Here is a 19,368-nt window from a genome sequence, read left to right as displayed (position 1 = left end):
CTGAGGGGGATAAAAATGTTATAGGGAATAAAAGACAATGAATGGGACCCACTCACCGAAACTCACAGCCTACAGATGAATAACCTGATCAGGATTTTGAAAGCCCAAGTATCCTCCCAAGTGGACAGGCCTTGAGTGGCAACTAGGCCTCATACAGTGGATCCTGAGGCTCTGCTACAGAAGTACCATTACGGTCCATTGTCAACTCATCAATGACAAAAATCAGAGAAATAATCAAACAAGTTTTGTAAAAAAAAACAGAAAAACAATTTAATGAAAAGCCTCTAATGCTATGTGCCTGTGATGTTGCTGCAAGGAATGTATACATGCATATTACAATAAATTTGACTTTGAAATCCTAGAATGTAATTATAAATGTTCAGAATGTAAACAAATGATTTAGCTGCACTTTTTAAGGGTTTTGTGACACATATCAGACTAAATCTCACTCAGAAATTCATTAAGTCTGTGCTCAGATCTGAATCCAGCAGCGAAACAGTGGGCAAGATCATGGGATTAACCAACCTGCAGCTCATTTGTATTTGCAATGAAGCATGTAAGGCAAGGATAAGCTGGCCAACAAGGTGGAGATACGAGGTGGTTGTAACCTAAATGTGAGCATGATATGACCCATTAAGGTTTCAGATCTTGTGCTTGCTGAGAGAGTTGATGAGAAGTGAATGGTCCTACTGCTTCAAGTGCCAACAAAACTACTCCAAGTATTCTCACAGTAAAGAGATCTTTCAATAGAATTTCTCCAACCATCAAAACATTGACAAAAATCAATACCATTTCCAATCAATAATATCATTAAAATACATAAAATATGCAATGTATCTCTATACTGCAACATGCAGTATTTTAGAGGTTCATCAAAACGTAATGAAATTAGTTACAACTAAATATAAATCAAATTTTAAACCCACAACCATTAAGAAATGTATCCACTTTAATGCTCCAGCAAAAGAAACTACGAACATCTTCATCTATTTGAATATTCCCATCAGGTTTCAACACATCAAGGTTTATTCTCCTTTCAGTGAGCATGACATTTGCTCATGGTAGACAGTGACAGATGAAATAAGTGGCAAAAGAAAATAAGTTAACTGGGTTCAATTGTGAGCTGGGGGGGGGGGGGTGGTACTGGCAGAATGGGACACCACTCCCATAATCTCCCCTCAGAGGGGCCACCATCTTGTTTGGAATGTCCTGCAGCTGACTTTCTATTCCAAATCTTCCAAACTTCACATGTGCTGACCAGTGGAAATGTTGCTCCTACCTCTAGGTTCCTCCGAGAATTTGAGGCAGTTCTCTGTACGGTGGTGAAACAGATATTGAATTCTTGAATGATTGAAGGATACAAGCTATTGAAATCAAGCAGCAGAATAAACTTATCATAGAATCCTGAAAAAAAAACAAAAATTATAAACATAAACACAAGAGATTCTGCAGATGCTGGAAATCCAGAACAACATACACAAAATGCTGGAAGAAAATTATAAGCATCCAACTGTTATACAAATGCTACTTTCAAATCAGTCAGACAAACGAAGTTACAGAACAAATCGCCCTGAAGGGACTGAGCATCTTGTATTCCATTAGCAGGAGAGAAATGACAAACCTACATCCTGAGTATGTGTTGGAAGTCAGTGATTCATTTCAATAGAAATACAAGTAGTGAGCAGGTTAAAAACCTGCAATTCAGAGGCAGAGAAGGCAAGGAGGCAGAGGAGATTCATCACGTTGCATCCTGTACCTTCTCTGTAACTTAAAACTAACTTGATTTCTCCTTCCCAGTTCCAACAAAGAGTCTTTACTCTGAAACATTAACTCTGTTTTTATTTCTATAGATATTGCCTGACGCGGCCTGGAAGACCAGCACGCCTTCAGGGTGCTGGATTTTTGTGGGCGGATTCGAGGTCGGTGCCCCCACAGAAAACTGGCGTGTCGTGTAGTACACAGAAGATCGAAAGCGGTGAGCTGGCTGCTGGCTGTATGTCTATAAACCCAAGATCTTTGGGTACAGAACTCAGAAAAAGCGATGCAAAAGACTTCTAACACCATAAATTGGCAAGCTGTTTTGTTATGTCTCCCCTCTCGCTGTGAAACGGGGACACTTAGGGAGAGAGTGCCTGTGGTATGTCGTTGGGGTACTGCAAGTCTGTGTCTTTATTGATGCTTTGCTGCACGCCTGAGTGCTCGGTGGAGGGCACTGATGCTTTTTGATGGTGGGGGAGGGGGGGCTTTGCTTTGCTGGGAGGGGCTTTGGGGTTCTAAAATTTAATTGTCATTCATTCTTTGGGGTACTACTCTGTTTTTGTGGATGTTTGCGAAGTAAAAGAATTTCAGGATGTATATTGTATACATTTCTCTGACATTAAATGTACCTATTGAAACCTGGAGATTAGGCTGAGCACGTCTAGCACCTTCTGTGTAGATCATACGTAGATAAATTCTTGACAAGCATGGAAGTGAAAAGTTACCAAAGGTAGACAGAATGCAAAATTGAGATTACAAACCGATCAACCCAAAATTTAATGTTTGGTGAAGCAGGATTGAGAGGGCAAGTGGCCAACTTCTAGCCATAGTTAATTTGCCAGAATGTACGCATGTTGACTCATATGTACATTATCAGCAGTAAATTCACCCTGCTTTCTGAAAGAGGGGGTGATGAAAATCATATGGAAAACAAAAATGTGAGATAAAAGGAGGAAAACAATGCAGTATAGTTTTATTTGATGGTTAAACTTACCAACTTTGGGGTCCAAAACCAATCCACCAGCATAAGCTGCTTTTCTTCGACCTTTCTTCATTTTCCCTGTATTTCCACCTCCACCATCAATGTGTTCCTCATCATCATCTGCCTGAAAGTCCAAGAGTCAAAGACCATGTTGTTTGCAGGTTGTGAGCATTTCCAACATCACAACAAAAATAATTTATTGGCAAAAAGCAGTTCAGGATGTCCGGAGGCATTGGGACCTTTTCCTTGAGCAACTGTTGCCACTTATATCGTGTGTGTAAATCATCCAAGTTCCAGAAAGCTTAAAAAAGTCAGTTTTGGTAAATTGTGCCAGAAAAAAATGACCCTCTATTTTAAAAATAATACTAAAATTGAGCACCTACATGTGACAAAAGACTGAACAGAAGCCTAGCAAGGCACATGCATCAAGAAATCAGGCTTAATTTTTTTTAAAGTAGGCATTTTCTGAAGTCCCATAAAAAAAATCATTGAAAGCTCATCAGATCTCTAATTTTACAATTCCACAGTTATATACACTATCCTCTCAGCCGTCTCTCTGTGTCTAGAATTTTGCTGCAGCATTATGACACTCAATTGCCTTCATCTGAAATTGCCTGTCAATTGAAAATGGATTCGTTCTGCCAGATTTCAGTATTCAAGTGATATGTCATTGAAAGAACACTACAGCAGAACAATATAGGTACAGAAATAAAATACATACAGCACCCATCCACCCTATAATATTAATAGGATCTCTAGTTATTTCCTCATTAACCAATTTTTTCCATATTAAGCACAGAACAATCCCCAGATTGCGGCTGTCAAGAATGGACACATCATTTCCATTCTTTGTGGGAATGGTTATTGGACCAGGAGACTGGGTTGGTGACATACAGACAAGTTAAAACCCACTGTGGTGTCAAAGAAAATTAAATTGGTTAAATAATTAAATCTGGAATAAAAAATTTAATCAGGGAAAAAAATCTTTGATATTCTACCTTCTTTTAGGGAGGGAAATTTGCTCTCCTACCAGGTTCGATCTACTGACCCCACCATGACTGTCAACATTAATAGTCCCATTTCAGTAGCTCCAGAATATTATAAGAATGAGTAGGCCATTCAGCCCCTCATTCATATTCCACAATTCATTAATATGCTGGTTGACAGTTTATCTCTATGCTAATTTATATCATTTATACAATAACAAAAAACACAGCACAGAAACAGCATTTCAGCCTGACTCATCTACGTTGACTAAGGTACCTTGACATGCTGATGCCATTTTCCTGCATTTGGCTCAAATCCCTTTCCTATCCACATATCTGTCACTCACCGTGCTTTCAAAGTCCTCTTTAATAGAGATTTCCAAAGATCCATGTGAAGAAAATTTTTCTCATTTCAGTCCTAAATGAGACACCTAAGCAAGAGGAAATACCAACCCTGGATCTAACCTGGCAAGCCAGTGGTCACGACTTCCAGCCTGAAAACAGCCTTCTGATTCCTAATGGAGACGTAACAGAGTGCACATCCTAGAAGCTGGAAGAACTCTTGGCCTGAATGTTTATTCTTTTCTATAGATGCTGCCTGGCCTGCTGAGTGTGCTGCTTGGATTTCCAACATCTGCAGTTTTTCCTCTTGTTTGGACTTGGAATATTATGCTCAGATCTGATCACCTCATTGTAGTAAGGACATGGATACTTCAGAAAGGGTGTAGAGGAGCTTTGCCAGAATGCTTCCTAGACGAGAGGGCATGTCTTATGAAGATGGGCAAGCTAGGGCTTTTCTCTGGAGTGAAAGATGATGACAGGTGACTTGACAGAGGTGTGTAGGATAGGAAGAGACATAGATTGAGTGTATAGCCTCACATTTTCCCAGGGTGAAAATGGCTAATACAAGGGAGCATGATTTAACGTGATTGGAGGAAAGTAGAAGTGGGGAGGCAGGGATGTCAGAGCCAAATTCTTTACACAGATTGGTGGGTGCGTGGAATGCCCTGTGGGGGGTGGGGCATTTAAGAACCCTTTAGATGGGCATATGGATGATAGAAAATGGAGGTCTATGTAGGAGGGAAGGGTAGAGTAGGTTAAAAGGTTGGCACAACATCATGGGCTGAAGGGCCTCTACTGTGCTGTAACTTTCTTTATTCCCTAGTATCAGTATTGCCACCCCTCATCACAATGTTCCAGACCCAGTCAGCTTCAACTGTACTAGGACATTTGAAGTGAGGGTGTTTGCTGTGATGGCAGTGTGCACATCGTTAGATAATAAAGCTAACCATGTAGGTAGCAAACTGAATGCCACACAAGCAATGATCAATGACTATTTTCAGTAAAGTGAAAGGCTAAACTGTCTACACTTGTGATGAACCCTCATCGGTAGCAATGACCAGAAACTTCATAGAACCATAGAACACTACAGCACAGTACAAGCCCTTCAGCCCTCCATGTTGTACCGACCCATATAATCCTTAAAAAAAGTATTAAACCCACACTACCCCATAACCTTCCATTTTTATTTCATCCACGTGCCTGTCCAAGAGGTTCTTAAATAACCCTAATGTTTTAGCCTCCACCACCATCCCTGGCAAGTCATTCCAGGCACTCACAACCCTTTGTGTAAAAAACTTACCCCTGATGTCTCCCCTAAACTTCCCTCCCTTAATTTTGTACATATGCCCTCTGGAGTTTGCTATTGGTGCCCTGGGAAACAGGTACTGACTATCCACCCTATCTATGCCTCTCATATTCTTGTAGACCTCTATCAAGTCCACTTCCTCTCATTCTTCTACGCTCCAAAGAGAAAAGTCCCTGCTTTGCTAACCTTGCTTCATATGACTTGTTCTCCAAACCAGGCAACATCCTGGTAAATCTCCTCTGCACCCTCTCCATAGCTTCCACATCCTTCCTATAATGAGGTGACCAGAATTGAACACAATACTCTAAGTGCGGTCTCACCAGAGATTTGTAGAGTTGCAACATGACCTCTCTACTCTTGAACTCAATCCCCCTGTTAATGAAGCCTAGCATCCCATAGGCCTTCTTAACTACCCTATCAACCTGTGTAGTGACCTTGAGGGATGTATGGATTTGAGCCCCAAGGTCCCTTTGTTCATCCACACACTTAAGTAACTGACCATTAATCCTGTATTCAGTCTTCTGGTTTGTCCTTCCAAAATGCATCATCTCACACTTGTCCGGATTGAACTCCATCTGCCATTTTTCTACCCAACTCTGCAGCCTGTCTATATCCTCTTGTAACCTTCGACAACCTACAGCTCCATCCACAACTCCTCCAATCTTCGTGTCATCCGCAAACTTACTCACCCATCCTTCCGCCTCTGCATCCAGGTCATTTATAAAAATCACAAATAGCAGTGGTCCCAGGACAGATCCCTGCGGCACTCCACTAGTCATGAGACAATCACATAATCGCTGCACTACCAGTAGCCAAAGGCATGTGATTCACGTTCCTTACACACAATACTCTCCCCTATAATGGGTGTGGCAAAAATATCACCCCAGAATCTCTACATCATCCACCACCATGGATGACGTGTGCACCAACAACAAGATGCAATCAGCATTACACTGAATTCTTCAAAAGAGTCTACAGCTTCAGTTACATAAAATGACAGACAGCAGCTGCATGGGAACACCACCACATCCAAGTCAGGCCCCATCCTCACCTCATAATATATCAGTGTAATCCAAAGCTGGGTCACAATCCCAGGACTTTGCAACTTGTCAGACCACAGCAATTCAAAGCAATCATCTTCTTAAGGAGAATTGGAGCCAAGCAACAAATGCTGATGGTCTTGCCAGCAATGCCCATGGTCATGACTAAGATCAAAACACTTGACAAACGAATAGAATGGTGTTTAATGCCACCAAATGGAGAGGCAGTGGATGTCATTTACCTGGATTTTTGGAAGGCTTTGAAAGGTTGCCACACGAGGCTGCTTAACAAGATAAAATCCTATGGCGTTACAGGAAAGATACTGCCATGGATAGCGGAATGGCTGACAGGTAGGAAACAACGAGTGGGAATAAAGGGGGCCTTTTCTGATTGGCTGCCAGTGACTAGTGGTGTTCCTCAGGGATCAGTATGGGGACTGCTACTTTTCACATTGTTTGTCAGTGATTTGGATAATGGAATTGATGGCTTTGTGGCAAAGTTTGTGGACGATACGAAGATAGGTAGATGGGTAAGTCATGCTGAGGAAGCAATGCAATTGTAGCAGGACTTAGACAAATTGGAGAATGGGCAATAAAAGAGGCAAATGGAATACAGTGTTGGGAAATGCATGGTAATGCATTTTGGTAAAAGGAATAATAGTGCAGGCTATTATCAAAATGGGGAGAAAATTCAAACATGGGAAGTGCAAAGGGACTTAGAAGCCCATGAGCAAGACTCCCAGAAGGTTAATTTATAGGTTGAGTCTGTGGTAAAGAAGGCAAATACAACGTTGGCATTTATTTCAAGGGGAATAGAATATAAAAGCAAGGAGATAATGCTGAGCCTTTATGAGACACTAGTTAGGCCGCACATGGAGTACTGTCAACAGTTTTGGGCCCCATATCTCAGAAAGGATGTGTTGTCATTGGAGAAAGTCCAGAGGAGGTTCACGAGGATGATTCCAAGAAAGAAGGGGTTAACATATGAGGAGTGTTTGGCAGCTTTGGACCTCTACTCACTGGAATTTAGAAGAATACAGAGGGGAGGAGGAGGATCTCATTGAAATTTACTGAACGTTGAAAGGACTAGATAGGGTGGATGTGGAGAGGATATTTACTCTAATGGTGTATCCAGAACTAAAGGGCACAGCCTCAAAATTGAGGGGCGACCTTTTAGAACAGAATTTTTTCATCCAGATAGTAGTGAATGTGTGGAATACCCTGCCACAGACTGTGGTGGAGGCCAAGTCCATGGGTATATTTAAAGCAGAAGTTGATAGTTTTCTCATTAGTCAGAGCATCGAAGGATATGGCAAGAAGGCAGGTGTATAGGGTTGAGTGGAATTTGGGATCAGCCATGATGGACAGAATTGCCTAATTCTGCTCCGCTGTCTTATGGTTATGGCAACAAGTCCTTCTCAGCAGCGCAATCAAAAAACCAATGCAGGAGGAAGTCATACAATAACTAGTACTCACATGTTCTTGCACATGCTTTTTGAAAGAGGGTTTATCAGGTACAATGTAGTCCTTTTCATGGAAAGCATGCAGCAGCAAATATTCATTCCTCTCAGAACGGCCACCCATTAGTGTACGCGACTAAGAGAAATAAATTAACATTTAAAGCACATTATTCATCAATAATAAAAGTCATTTGCTACCAATGTAACTCATTTCCTTTCATGGTTTATTGGTAACATTCATAGAATCATCAGCAGTGTAACCTTTATTAGTGATATCAAAGAGTATTCCCCATATCTTAATCAGGATTTGGTAAAATTGTCAAGAAATTACATAAAACAATATCTCCCCTTACTCAGTGCCACACTGGATGTGCTAGTGTAAGCATGTGATAAATTAGTAAACCTTTCACTCTAGAAACATTGAAAACCTACAATACAATACAGGCCCTTCGTCCCACAATGCTGTGCCAAACATGTACTCTTGAAATTACCTCGGGTTACCATAGCCCTCTATTTTTCTAAGCTCCATGTACCCATCCAGGAGGCTCTTAAAGACCCTATTGTATTTGCCAACAATGGGTTACCATTGTCAGCAACCCATTCCACATACTCATTACTCTCTGCACAAAAAACTTAGCCCTGACATCTTCTCTGTACCTACTTCCAAGCACCTTAAAACTGTGTCTTCTAGTGTTAGCCATTTCAGCCCTGGGGAAAAGACTCTGACTATCAACACGATCAATGCCTCTCATCATATTATACACCTCTATCAGGTCATCTCTCATCCTCCATCGCTCCAAGGAGAAAAGGCCAAGTTCACTCAAACAAGTCTCATAAGGCAACATCCTTGTAAATCGCCTCTGCACCCTTTCCGCATCCATCCTGTAGTGAGTTGACCAGACTGAGCACAGTACTTCAAGTAGGTTCTGACCAGGGTCCTGTATAGCTGTAAAATTAACCTCTCAGCTGTTCAACTCAATCCCACAGTTGATGAAGGCCAATGCACTGTATGCCTTCTTAACCACACAGTCAACCTATGATGTTCTATGGACTCAGACCCCAAGATCTCTCTGGTCCTCCAAATTGCCAAGAGTTTTACCATTTATACTATATTCTGCTATCATACTTGACCTACCAAAATGAACCACTTCACACTTATCTGGGCTGAACACCATCTGCCACTTCTCAGCCCAGTTTTGCATCCTACTGATGTCCCACTGTAACATCTGACAGCCCTTCACACTATCCACAATACCCCCAACCTTTGTGTCATCAGCAAATTTACTAACCCATCCCTCCACTTCCTCATCCAGGTCATTTATAAAAATCACAAATAGAAAGGGTCCCAGAACAGATCCCTGAGGCACACCACTGGTCACCAACCTCCATGCAGAATATGACCCGTCTACAACCACTCTTTGCCTTCTGTGGGTAAGCCGATTCTGGATCCACAAAGCAAGCTCCTCTTGGATCCCATGCCTCCTTACTTTCTCAATAAGCCTTGCAGGGGATACCTTATCAAATGCCTCGCTGAAATCCATATACACTACCTATACTGCTCTACCTTCAGCAATGTGTCTAGGCACATCCTCAAAAAAATTCAATCAGGCTCATCAAGCACGACCTACCTTTGACAAAACCATGCTGACTATTCCTAATCATATTATGCCTCTCCAAATGTTCATAAATCCTGTTAAGAAACTACAAGGGTAAAAAGACCCCAATGGGAGTTGCATACAGGCCTCCAAACAGGATGTGGAATGCAAATTACAACAAGAGACAGAAAGGCACGTAAAAAGGGCAATGGTACGATAGTCATGTGGATTTCAATATGCAGGTACCCATCCAGGAGGCTCTTAAAGACCCTATCATATCCGCCTTCACCACCGTCGCGGGTAGTACATTCCATGCACCCATCACTCCCTGCATAAAAAACTTACCCCTGACAGCTCCTCTGTACCCACTTCCAAGCACCTTAAAACTGTGCCCTCCTGTGTTAGCTATATCAGCCCTGGGGAAAAAGCCTCTGACTATCCACACCATCAATGCCTCTCATCATCTTAAACACCTCTATCAGGTCACCTCTCATCCTCCTTCGCTCCAAGGAGAAAGGGCCGAGTTCACTCAACCTATTCTCATAAGGCATGCTCCCCAATCCAGGCAACATCCTTGTAGATCTCCTCTGCACCTTTTCTATAGTTTCCACATCCTTCCTGTAGTGAGGTGACCAGAACTGAGCACAGTACTCCAAGTGGGGTCTGACCAGGGTCCTATATAGCTGCAACATTACCTCTCGGCTCTTAAACTCAATCCTACGATTGATGAAGGCCAATGCACCATATGCCTTCTTAACCACAGAGTCAACCTGCATAGCAGCTTTGAGTGTCCTATGGACTCAAACCCCAAGATCCCTCTGATCCTCCACACTGCCAAGAGTCTTACCATTAAAACTGTATTCTGCCATCATATTTCACCTACCAAAATGAACCACCTCATACCTATCTGGGTTGAACTCCATCTGCCACTTCTCAGTCTAGCTTTGCATCCTATTGATGTCCCGCTATAACCTCTGACAGCCCTCCACACTATCCACAACACACCCAACCTTTGTGTCATCAGCAACTTTACTAACCCATCTCTCCACTTCCTCATCCACATCATTTATAAAAATCACAAAGCAAAGGGTTCCCAGAACAGATCCCTGAGGCACACGACTGGTTACCGACCTCCATGCAGAATATGACCCATCTACAACCACTCCTAGCCTTCTGTGGGCAAGCCAATTCTGGATCCACAAAGCAAGGTCCCCATGGATCCCATGCCTCCTTACTTTCTTAATAAGCCTTGCAAGGGGTACCTTATCAAATGCCTTGCTGAAATCCATATACACTACATCTACTGCTTTACCATCATCAACGTGCTTAGTCACATCCACAAAAATTTCAATCAGGCTCGTAAGGCACAACCTGCCTTTCACAAAGCCAAGCTGACTATTCCTAATCATATTATGTCTCTCCAAAATGTTCATAAATTCTGCCTCTCAAGATCTTTTCCATCAACTTACCAACCACTGAAGTAAGACTCACTGGTCTACAATTTCCTGGGCTACCTCTAATCCCTTTATTGAATAAAGGAACATCTGCAACCCTCCAATCCTCCAGTTCTCTCCCATCCCCATTGATGATGCAAAGATCATAGCCAGAGGCTCAGCAATCTCCTCCCTCAACTCCACAATAGCCTAGGGTACATCTCATCCGGTCCTGGCGACTTATCCAACTTGATGCTTTCCAAGAGCTCCAGCGCATCCTCTTTCTTAACATCTATATGCTCCTGTAAGTCATCCCTACAATCACCAAGATCCTTTTCCATAGTGAATACTGAAGCAAAGTATTCATTAAGTACCTTTGCTATCTCCTCCGTTTCCATACACACTTTTCCACTGTCACATTTGATTGGTCCTATTCTCTCACATCTTATCCTCTTGCTCTTCACATACTTGTAGAATGCCTTGGGGTTTTGTTTAATCTTGCTCGCCAAGGCCTTCTCATGGCCCCTTCAGGCTATCTTAATTTCATTCTTAAGCTCCTTCCTGTTAGCCTTATAATCCTCTAGATCTTCATCATTACCTAGTTTTTTTGAACCTTTCACAAGCTTTTCTTTTCTTCTTGACTAGATTTTCAACAGCCTTTGTACACCATGGTTCCTGTACCCTACCATCCTTTCGTCTCATTAGAACGTACCTATGCAGAATGCCACACAAATATCCCCTGAACATTTGCCACATTTCTGCCATACATTTCCCTGAGACCATCTGTTCCCAATTTATGCTTCCCAAGTTCCTGCCTGATAGCCTCATAATTCCCCTTACTCCAATTAAACGCTTTCCTAACTTGTCTGTCTCTATCTCTCTCCAATGCTATGGTAAAGGGGACAGAATTGTGATCACTATCTCCAAAATGCTCTCCCACTGAGAGACCGGACACCTGACCAGGTTCATTTCCCAATACCAAATCAAGTACAGCCTCTCCTGTTGTAGGCTTATCTACATATTGTTCTGCTCACAGTGAGTTCCCCAACTCTAGTTTTTACAACTTCCTCATTCTGACACTCCATAATGAGCCCCTTTCCTCTCCCAATCAGCCCACTTCAGATTATGAGGGACATGATGGGGGACCAAGTTGCAAGTGAAGTGCAAACCAAGGTTGACAGCAACATCCCAGAACTAAGTAATGAACTTAAATAAACCATGGGAGTGGAAGAGGAAATAAAAATTCTTCTCAGGATCTGTTTTATTATCATTGACACAAAGTGTGAAGATTATTACTTAGAGACAGCAGCAGAGTGCAAGACACAGGAAATTACTACAAGCTACAAGAAAAGGAGGTAAATAAGTAGTGCAAATGAAAAATAGTGAGTTCATGGACTAGAAAACTAGTGAGATACTTACTAAATGGAATAACAGGCACTGCTGAATTAATAAATTCAATGGACAAGTGTGGGCATCAGTGGGATAAAATGATGTGGTAGTTGATGTATTGGAAAGCTAACTGTCCATTAGACTAAAAACAAGTCACTGAACACAGGAAGCAACAGTGGCTGGTCAGTGCCAAACTACAAACAACATGACAACCATGAAGGTTGCAAAAGAAAGTTTCAAACAAAAGAGTATTTCAGTGGATGTAAAGCAAGAACCATTCGGAGCCAGAATGAGCCACAACAGAAATTTCAAACTTCAGCAGAAGCAAAAGCCATTTGAGGGGGAAAACTGAAAGTCTAAAAAGGACAGAAAAGCTAAGCCTCGCAGAGTTTGGGATAGACAGACTGAGGAGTGCAACAACTGCAGAGACCTGCAGCTATATTGTGTCAGCAGACATCCACAATGGACTTAGTCACTACAAATATTGATACAAAAATCCAATTATAAAAGTAAGATCAAGGTAGACTGAAAGTAAGCATCATAAAAACTGTGCATAAATAACATTTGTAGGGTTCCATAAGTAGTAAGATAAATCATTTTTAAGTTAAATGAGGTACATTTAAAAAAATTCATTGAGATGTTAAGTTGGTCATTGAATTAAGATTGGTGTTGTTGGGCAATAACATTAATAGGCTTCAGCTTTGGTAAATTTTGATTACCATATGATGACGATAGAACTATATACTCAAACAGCCAAGTGCAATACCGTATAACCAAAGTCTCTGCCTGCCTGTTCTCCTTGCAAGGGCAAACTCCCACCACATTGCAGGGAAACTACTGCATATTTCATCACACAGCGAATTATACATTGCTGACTGTAGGATTTACAGTGCATCTAGCATAGCCTTACACACAGGTGAAATACATAGATCAGTTTACAATATTGAATGTTGATGTACAGTAGCCAAGAATATTTAAAACTTTGGGGAAAAGAAGTTAGGTTGTTGGCAGATTGTTTTGATATTTCAACTTGAAACAATTAAAAACCGACTTTTAAAAGTAAAACCACAGTTAGACTGATAAAATTGGTAAGAGTTTAGCAATGGCTTCAACATCATAATTCACTAATATTACATTACCATGACATTTCCAGCAATGCTAGTTATCTGCAGAGCTAAAGGGAGCACATTGAGTTCACACATAATCTGCAGGATGTATTTTGCATCCATCCAGGTATTCTCAAGTAGATGCATGAGTTGTTGAGAGTCACTGGAGGAACAGAGCAAAAAGTTAAAACCATCACAACATACAGCAACAGATACGAGCAACACTAGCTTGCTAAATTAGCTTCTTGCAACAATTTCAGTGCAAGTTACTGCCCTGAGGCTGCAGTAATTCCTTTCAGCCCTGATCACCCATGCCGTCTGTGTAGCAACTGTGTGTTCTCCCTGTGAATGTGTGGGTTACCTCTGGGAGTTCCATATCCCAAAGACAGGTGGGTAGGTTAATGCATCTAGAGTCAGGTGAATGGGCTTGTGGTTGTGCTGCAAGGCTGCTACCTTAAAAAGCACGATTAGTCTGGAGTCAATTATAAAAGAGGAAATTACGACACATTTGGATAGCAGTAGAAAGATCAGTCCGAGTCAGCATGGATTTATGAAGGGAAAATCATGCTTGACTAATCTTCTGGAGTTTTTTTGAGGATGTAACTATGAAAATGGACAAGGGAGAGCCAGTGGATGTAGTGTACCTGGACTTCCAGAAAGCTTTTGATAAAGTCCCACGTAGGAGATTAGAGAGCAAAATTAAGGCACATGGTATTGGGGGCAGAGTACTCACATGGATTGAAAATTGGCTGGCTGACAGGAAATAAAGAGTAGCGATTAACAGGTCCCTTTTGGAATGGCAGGCTGTGACCAGTGGGGTACCGCAAGGTTCGGTGCTGGGACCGCAGCTGTTTACAATATACATTAATGATTTAGATGAAGGGATTAAAAGTAACATTAGCAAATTTGCTGATGACACAAAGCTGGGTGGCAATGTGAAATGTCAGGAGGATGTTATGAGAATGCAGGGTGACTTGGACAGGTTGGGTGAGTGGGCAAATGTATGGCAGATGCAGTTTAATGTGGATAAATGTGAGGTTATCCATTTTGGTGGCAAGAACAGGAAGGCAGATTACTATCTAAATGGAGTCAAGTTAGGAAAAGGGGAAGTACAACGAGATCTAGGTGTTCTTGTACATCAGTCGATGAAAGCAAGCATGCAGGTACAGCAGGCAGTGAAGAAAGCTAATGGCATGCTGGCCTTTATAACAAGAGGAATTGAGTATAGGAGTAAAGAGGTCCTTCTGCAGCTGTACAGGGCCCTGGTGAGACCCCACCTGGAGTTTTGTGTGCAGTTTTGGTCTCCAAATTTGAGGAAGGACATTCTTGCTATTGAGGGAGTGCAGCGTAGGTTCACAAGGTTAATTCCCGGAATGGTGGGACTGTCATATGTTGAAAGATTGGAGCGACTGGGCTTGTATATACTGGAATTTAGAAGGATGAGAGGGGATCTGATTGAAACATATAAGATTATTAAGGGATTGGACACGCTGGAGGCAGGAAGCATGTTCCCGCTGATGGGTGAGTACAGAACTAGAGGCCACAGTTTAAGAATAAGGGGTAGGCCATTTAGAACAGAGATGCGGAAAACTTTTTCACCCAGAGAGTGGTGGATATGTGGAATGCTCTGCCCCAGAAGGCAGTGGAGGCCAAGTCTCTGGATGCATTCAAAAGAGAGTTAGATAGAGCTCTTATAAATAGCAGGGTCAAGGGATATGGGGAGACGGCAGGAATGGGGTACTGATTGTGTATGATCAGCCATGATCACAGTGAATGGCAGTGCTGGCTAGAAGGGCCAAATGGTCTACTCTTGCACCTACTGTCTATTGTCTTTATTCTGCATTTTTTAAATCCTATCCCATCAGAGTAGTTTCTAGCCATTTATATTCTCTACAAGAATGCCATTAAGACAGCATGATCCGGTATGTTCCTGCTAAATGGACAAGATGTATTGCAAGAACCAATTAATTGAACTACTTTTCAGGCAGCCAGTATCTTCATTCAGAGCTTCAGCTCAGACAAAGTGCTTTTCACCAATTTTTTTCACTATCAGAGATACATAAACTGCATCCCAGTGCAGCCTCCTCTACATCAGTGAAACCCACACAAACTGGAGGGTTTACCTAGTTGAGGGCTTTCACTCCATCTGCTGTAACAGCCTAGTTTCCCCTGGCAGCCATTTCAATTCCACTTCCCATTCCCACACTGACATGTCTGTCCACAGCCTCCTCTACTGCCTTGCTGAGGGCTAACACAGATTGGAAGAGCAGCACCTCATACTCATATCCAGTTTTGACAGTCTCCAACATGAGGAAGTCACAAGTTCTCTGACTTCCGGTAACCACTCCCCTCTGCGCAAATACCCAAACCCTTCTGCCCTTTTACCCCTTCTCTTTCCCCTCAAGACCTTCCTATCACATACACCTTCCTCTGTCTGGATCCTCACCTCCTTCCTTTTACTCCATGGTCTGCTGTCCTCTATTTGAATTCTTTTTCTTTTTTAGCCCTTTGCCTCTTTCACCTATCACCACCCAGTTCCTAACATCAATGCCTTTTATTCTGGCTGGTTTCCTCTTTCTTTCCAAGTGGAGGATCTCAGTCTGAACCATCAACTGTTTATTTCCCTCCATAGATGTGCCTGACCTGCTACGTTTCTCCACCATTTTGTGCATTGCTACAACTGCATCGCACTTTGTCATCTGTAACGAAGGAGGGAGAAGAGCTATGAAATTCCCACTTCAAGTCCATTTCAGACCGGAATCATGATTGGACAAAGGATGCTTTCAATCATATCTGAAGAGTTGAAATCTGATCTTGCAATTGTAAGGCAATTGTAAGGCCCAAGTTAAGTGCCCTCTCCTTCTGCCCTGGACTTCATTATACTGGGATTTGGCATGCAATCAAAACTCTCACTTACAAACAAGACAAATAGCCCCCACCTGTAAAAATTCTGAATATTTTCGGCAGGAATGACGACCCTCTCAGCTTTGAGGATCTGGTGGACCAGTTCAGTTAGGCTGTAGCTCTTGCAGCGGATTAACTCTTTCGCAGAAATTTCAACGTCACAAATCAGCCTACCACAAGCTGCATTCTTCTCTGCAAACCCTCCACGACCCTTTAATAAAACAGTAATGGCAAATGGAATCATTGAGCGGAAGGTCAGCTCTGCAAAAAGAAAATGTCAGTAGGCCAATTGGTCTGGAGGATCTGGAACCCCTGCCCACCCCCCACCCCCCACCCCGAGTACAGTCAATGAAGCAATCACACCGAGTTCAGGGCCAAAGTACTTTTACTATAAAACCCATTCCCACTTCAGAGATATTCACACAATTTTATAGAAGAAACTACTTGTTGCTCCAACTGAGTTGACACACAGGGCCCCGCAATGAGACTCAGTCTGGCAGTGCTTTATATTTTCATTTAAGGAGCTGCTCGTTGATGGGTCTTGTTGCAAGAAAGGTCATCCAGCTGAAGTCTGCAGAATTCCTTTTGCCTCACGCAAGAGGTTCATTCTGTCAAGTGGAGGAGAGAGAACTGAACAGAATGCCTGTGCTGAGAGACAGTTTTAATAACCATCACTGCAGTACCTTGAATCTGAACTGGCTCATCACCTTATTTACAAATAAGCTAATGGAACTTTAATAAACCTGAATTCAAATAAAAGGGCACACTTTCCCCAAAACACCATTTGTAACTTTGACATCCACTATCATGTGATGGGATTTTATAATGTCAGACTCCTGACCACTGAGAAACTCTGGCCAATATGAAGAAACTGACCACTACCACAGATTAGATCTGCTGGTAACTGGCTGTTGCCTCGGATTGCCTGCTTTACTTCTATGCAATACAGAATCAGCCTTTCTCACAGACAGAAAAACAAAATCTGAATCAGTTGGTCACTTCTTGAGGAGTTAGGGGAGGAGTTACAGGATTTATTTTCCATCCCTAATTGTCCACAAACTCAAGAGGAAGTCAAAAAGTAACTTACTGCCCTCACTGTTAGAACTGAACTTGGTTAATTCCTCTGATAATCAAGTTACCATGAATACCAAAAAATTCTCTACAAAAATCCAGTTCAACATATGGTAACACACGTGATGTAACAGCTTTATTAATCCAGTAAATTCTCTCAAGTAATTGTAATTAGCTATATATTAAAAAGAAACAGCACTTTAATGCATACTAGAACTGCACTAAGCCTTATTGAACAATTCTTATAACATTTACTATACTTATTCTCACAATTTAACATTAAGGGTGTCATTGTACAGACTGCTAATTTTGTTTTTTAAATGTAGCTCTGATGACAAGTGTTTTCTCCTTCACTTTGCATGTGGGATAATACTTAACATTCACAGGTCACATATAGTGTGGGTTTCCATTAGAGTGGTAATGGCATTCCATTATTTAGTCTGTTAGCATATATCAAAAGCATAATGACTCTGGGTTAAAAGCATTTTTACCAATATATGTGGCAATCTACTTCCATTACTTGTGCACATTGCTGTTTAAACATAACAGTAACTTCATTTCTTTTATTGTCGCTCCCTGGCAGATTACGAATTCCTCATTTTGAGAAAGCCAGACATGCCTTACCCCAAGTTTAGGCATTGCAGATCTCCTCAACCGACCAATCTTTGACCAGTGAGGAACTTTGCAGCTATTAATTCTTTGTAGCAGAACGTCAAGATCAAATCCATAAATATCATGGCCCTGAAAGAAAGTACGCACAGATGTTAAACACGTTGTTCAACAACAAGCAGAGACAATAACCGAGATTATGCTTAGAAAGTATTGGTGATATCATGAAATGCTGCTTAAGATCAAGAAGGTTGGGCTTCCCACGATAACACAGAAGAGTTACATTCCAACGCACCTTAGAGTGCAGTGATAAGCGTGCAAACAACTGCAATGTAAGAGTGCAGCAACAGAGTGCAAACAACTGCAATTCCCCCAAAGCTCATAAGCAATCTACAAGAAAATACAAGATGCTGAGGATACTCAGCAGGTTGGGCCACATCGGTGGGAAGAGAAATGGAGTCAATGTTTCTGTCAGGAAGAAGACAAAAGCAGCTCATTAAGCTTTTGGGAGAGCTGGGGGGGTTGGTGAGGGGATGTCTCTGATAGGGTAAAGCTCCAGCAACTTAATGAGTTGTTTTGTTCTTAGAAACATAGAAAACCTACAGCATAATAGAGACCCTTCGGCCCCCAAAGCTGTGCCTAACATGTCCTTACCTGAGAAATTATCTAGGGTTACCCATCGGCCTCTATTTTTCTCAGCTCCATATACCTGTCCAGGAGTCTCTTAAAAGACCCTATTGAATCTGCCTCCACCACTGTCGCCGGCAGCACATTCCACACACTCACCACTCTCTGCGCAAACTTACCCCTGCGTAAACTCTCCTCTGTACCTACTTCTTGCAGTTAATGAGCTCTTTCTGTCTCCTTCTTTTCTCACAGAATGTGACCTCTTTTTCTCTTTCTACAGGTGTGGCCTAACATCATTGTGGATAGAGCTGAGGAACTGCAAAGTTAACAAGACCTTAATAGGAATTGCATACAGACCTCCAAACAGTAGTAACGATGTGACCTACAGATTACAACAGGAAATAGAAAATGCATGCCAAAAGAGCAATGTTACAATAGTCATGGGGGACTTCAATATGCAGGTAGATTGGGAAGATCAGGTTGGTGCTGAATTCCAGGAGGGGGAATTTCTAGAGTGCCTGCTAAATGGCTTTTTAGAGCAGCTCGTAGTTGAGCCCACTAAAAGATAAGATATTCTGGATTAGGTGTGTGCAATGAACCAGAATTGATTAGAAAGCTTATGGAAAAAGAACTCTTAAGGACAAGTGACCATAATATGATCAAATTCACCCTGAAATTTGAGAAGCTAAAGTCAGATGTATCAGTTTTAGAATGGAGTAAAGGGAATTACAGAGGCACGAGAGAGGAGTTGGCCAGAATT

At 41.9% G+C, this 19,368-nt stretch overlaps 1 protein-coding gene across 2 annotated transcripts in view; it reads right to left on the bottom strand.

Moving 5' to 3' along the window:
* pola1 (polymerase (DNA directed), alpha 1) overlaps window positions 1-19,368 on the bottom strand; it is a 295,953-nt gene that overhangs the window by 213,731 nt on the left and 62,854 nt on the right. For both annotated transcript variants that reach the window (XM_073045628.1, XM_073045629.1), the window contains exons 19-24: window positions 17,997-18,113; window positions 16,337-16,512; window positions 13,431-13,560; window positions 7,891-8,010; window positions 2,753-2,864; window positions 1,280-1,404 (exon numbers count right to left, since the gene is read on the bottom strand). In XM_073045628.1, coding sequence (XP_072901729.1) covers window positions 1,280-1,404; window positions 2,753-2,864; window positions 7,891-8,010; window positions 13,431-13,560; window positions 16,337-16,512; window positions 17,997-18,113 — 780 coding nt within the window. The remainder of the gene's footprint in view (window positions 1-1,279; window positions 1,405-2,752; window positions 2,865-7,890; window positions 8,011-13,430; window positions 13,561-16,336; window positions 16,513-17,996; window positions 18,114-19,368) is intronic.

This window comes from Hemitrygon akajei, chromosome 5 (assembly GCF_048418815.1).
Source record: "Hemitrygon akajei chromosome 5, sHemAka1.3, whole genome shotgun sequence".
NCBI lineage: Eukaryota > Metazoa > Chordata > Chondrichthyes > Myliobatiformes > Dasyatidae > Hemitrygon > Hemitrygon akajei.
This window is presented reverse-complemented; position numbering and strand designations above follow the sequence as displayed.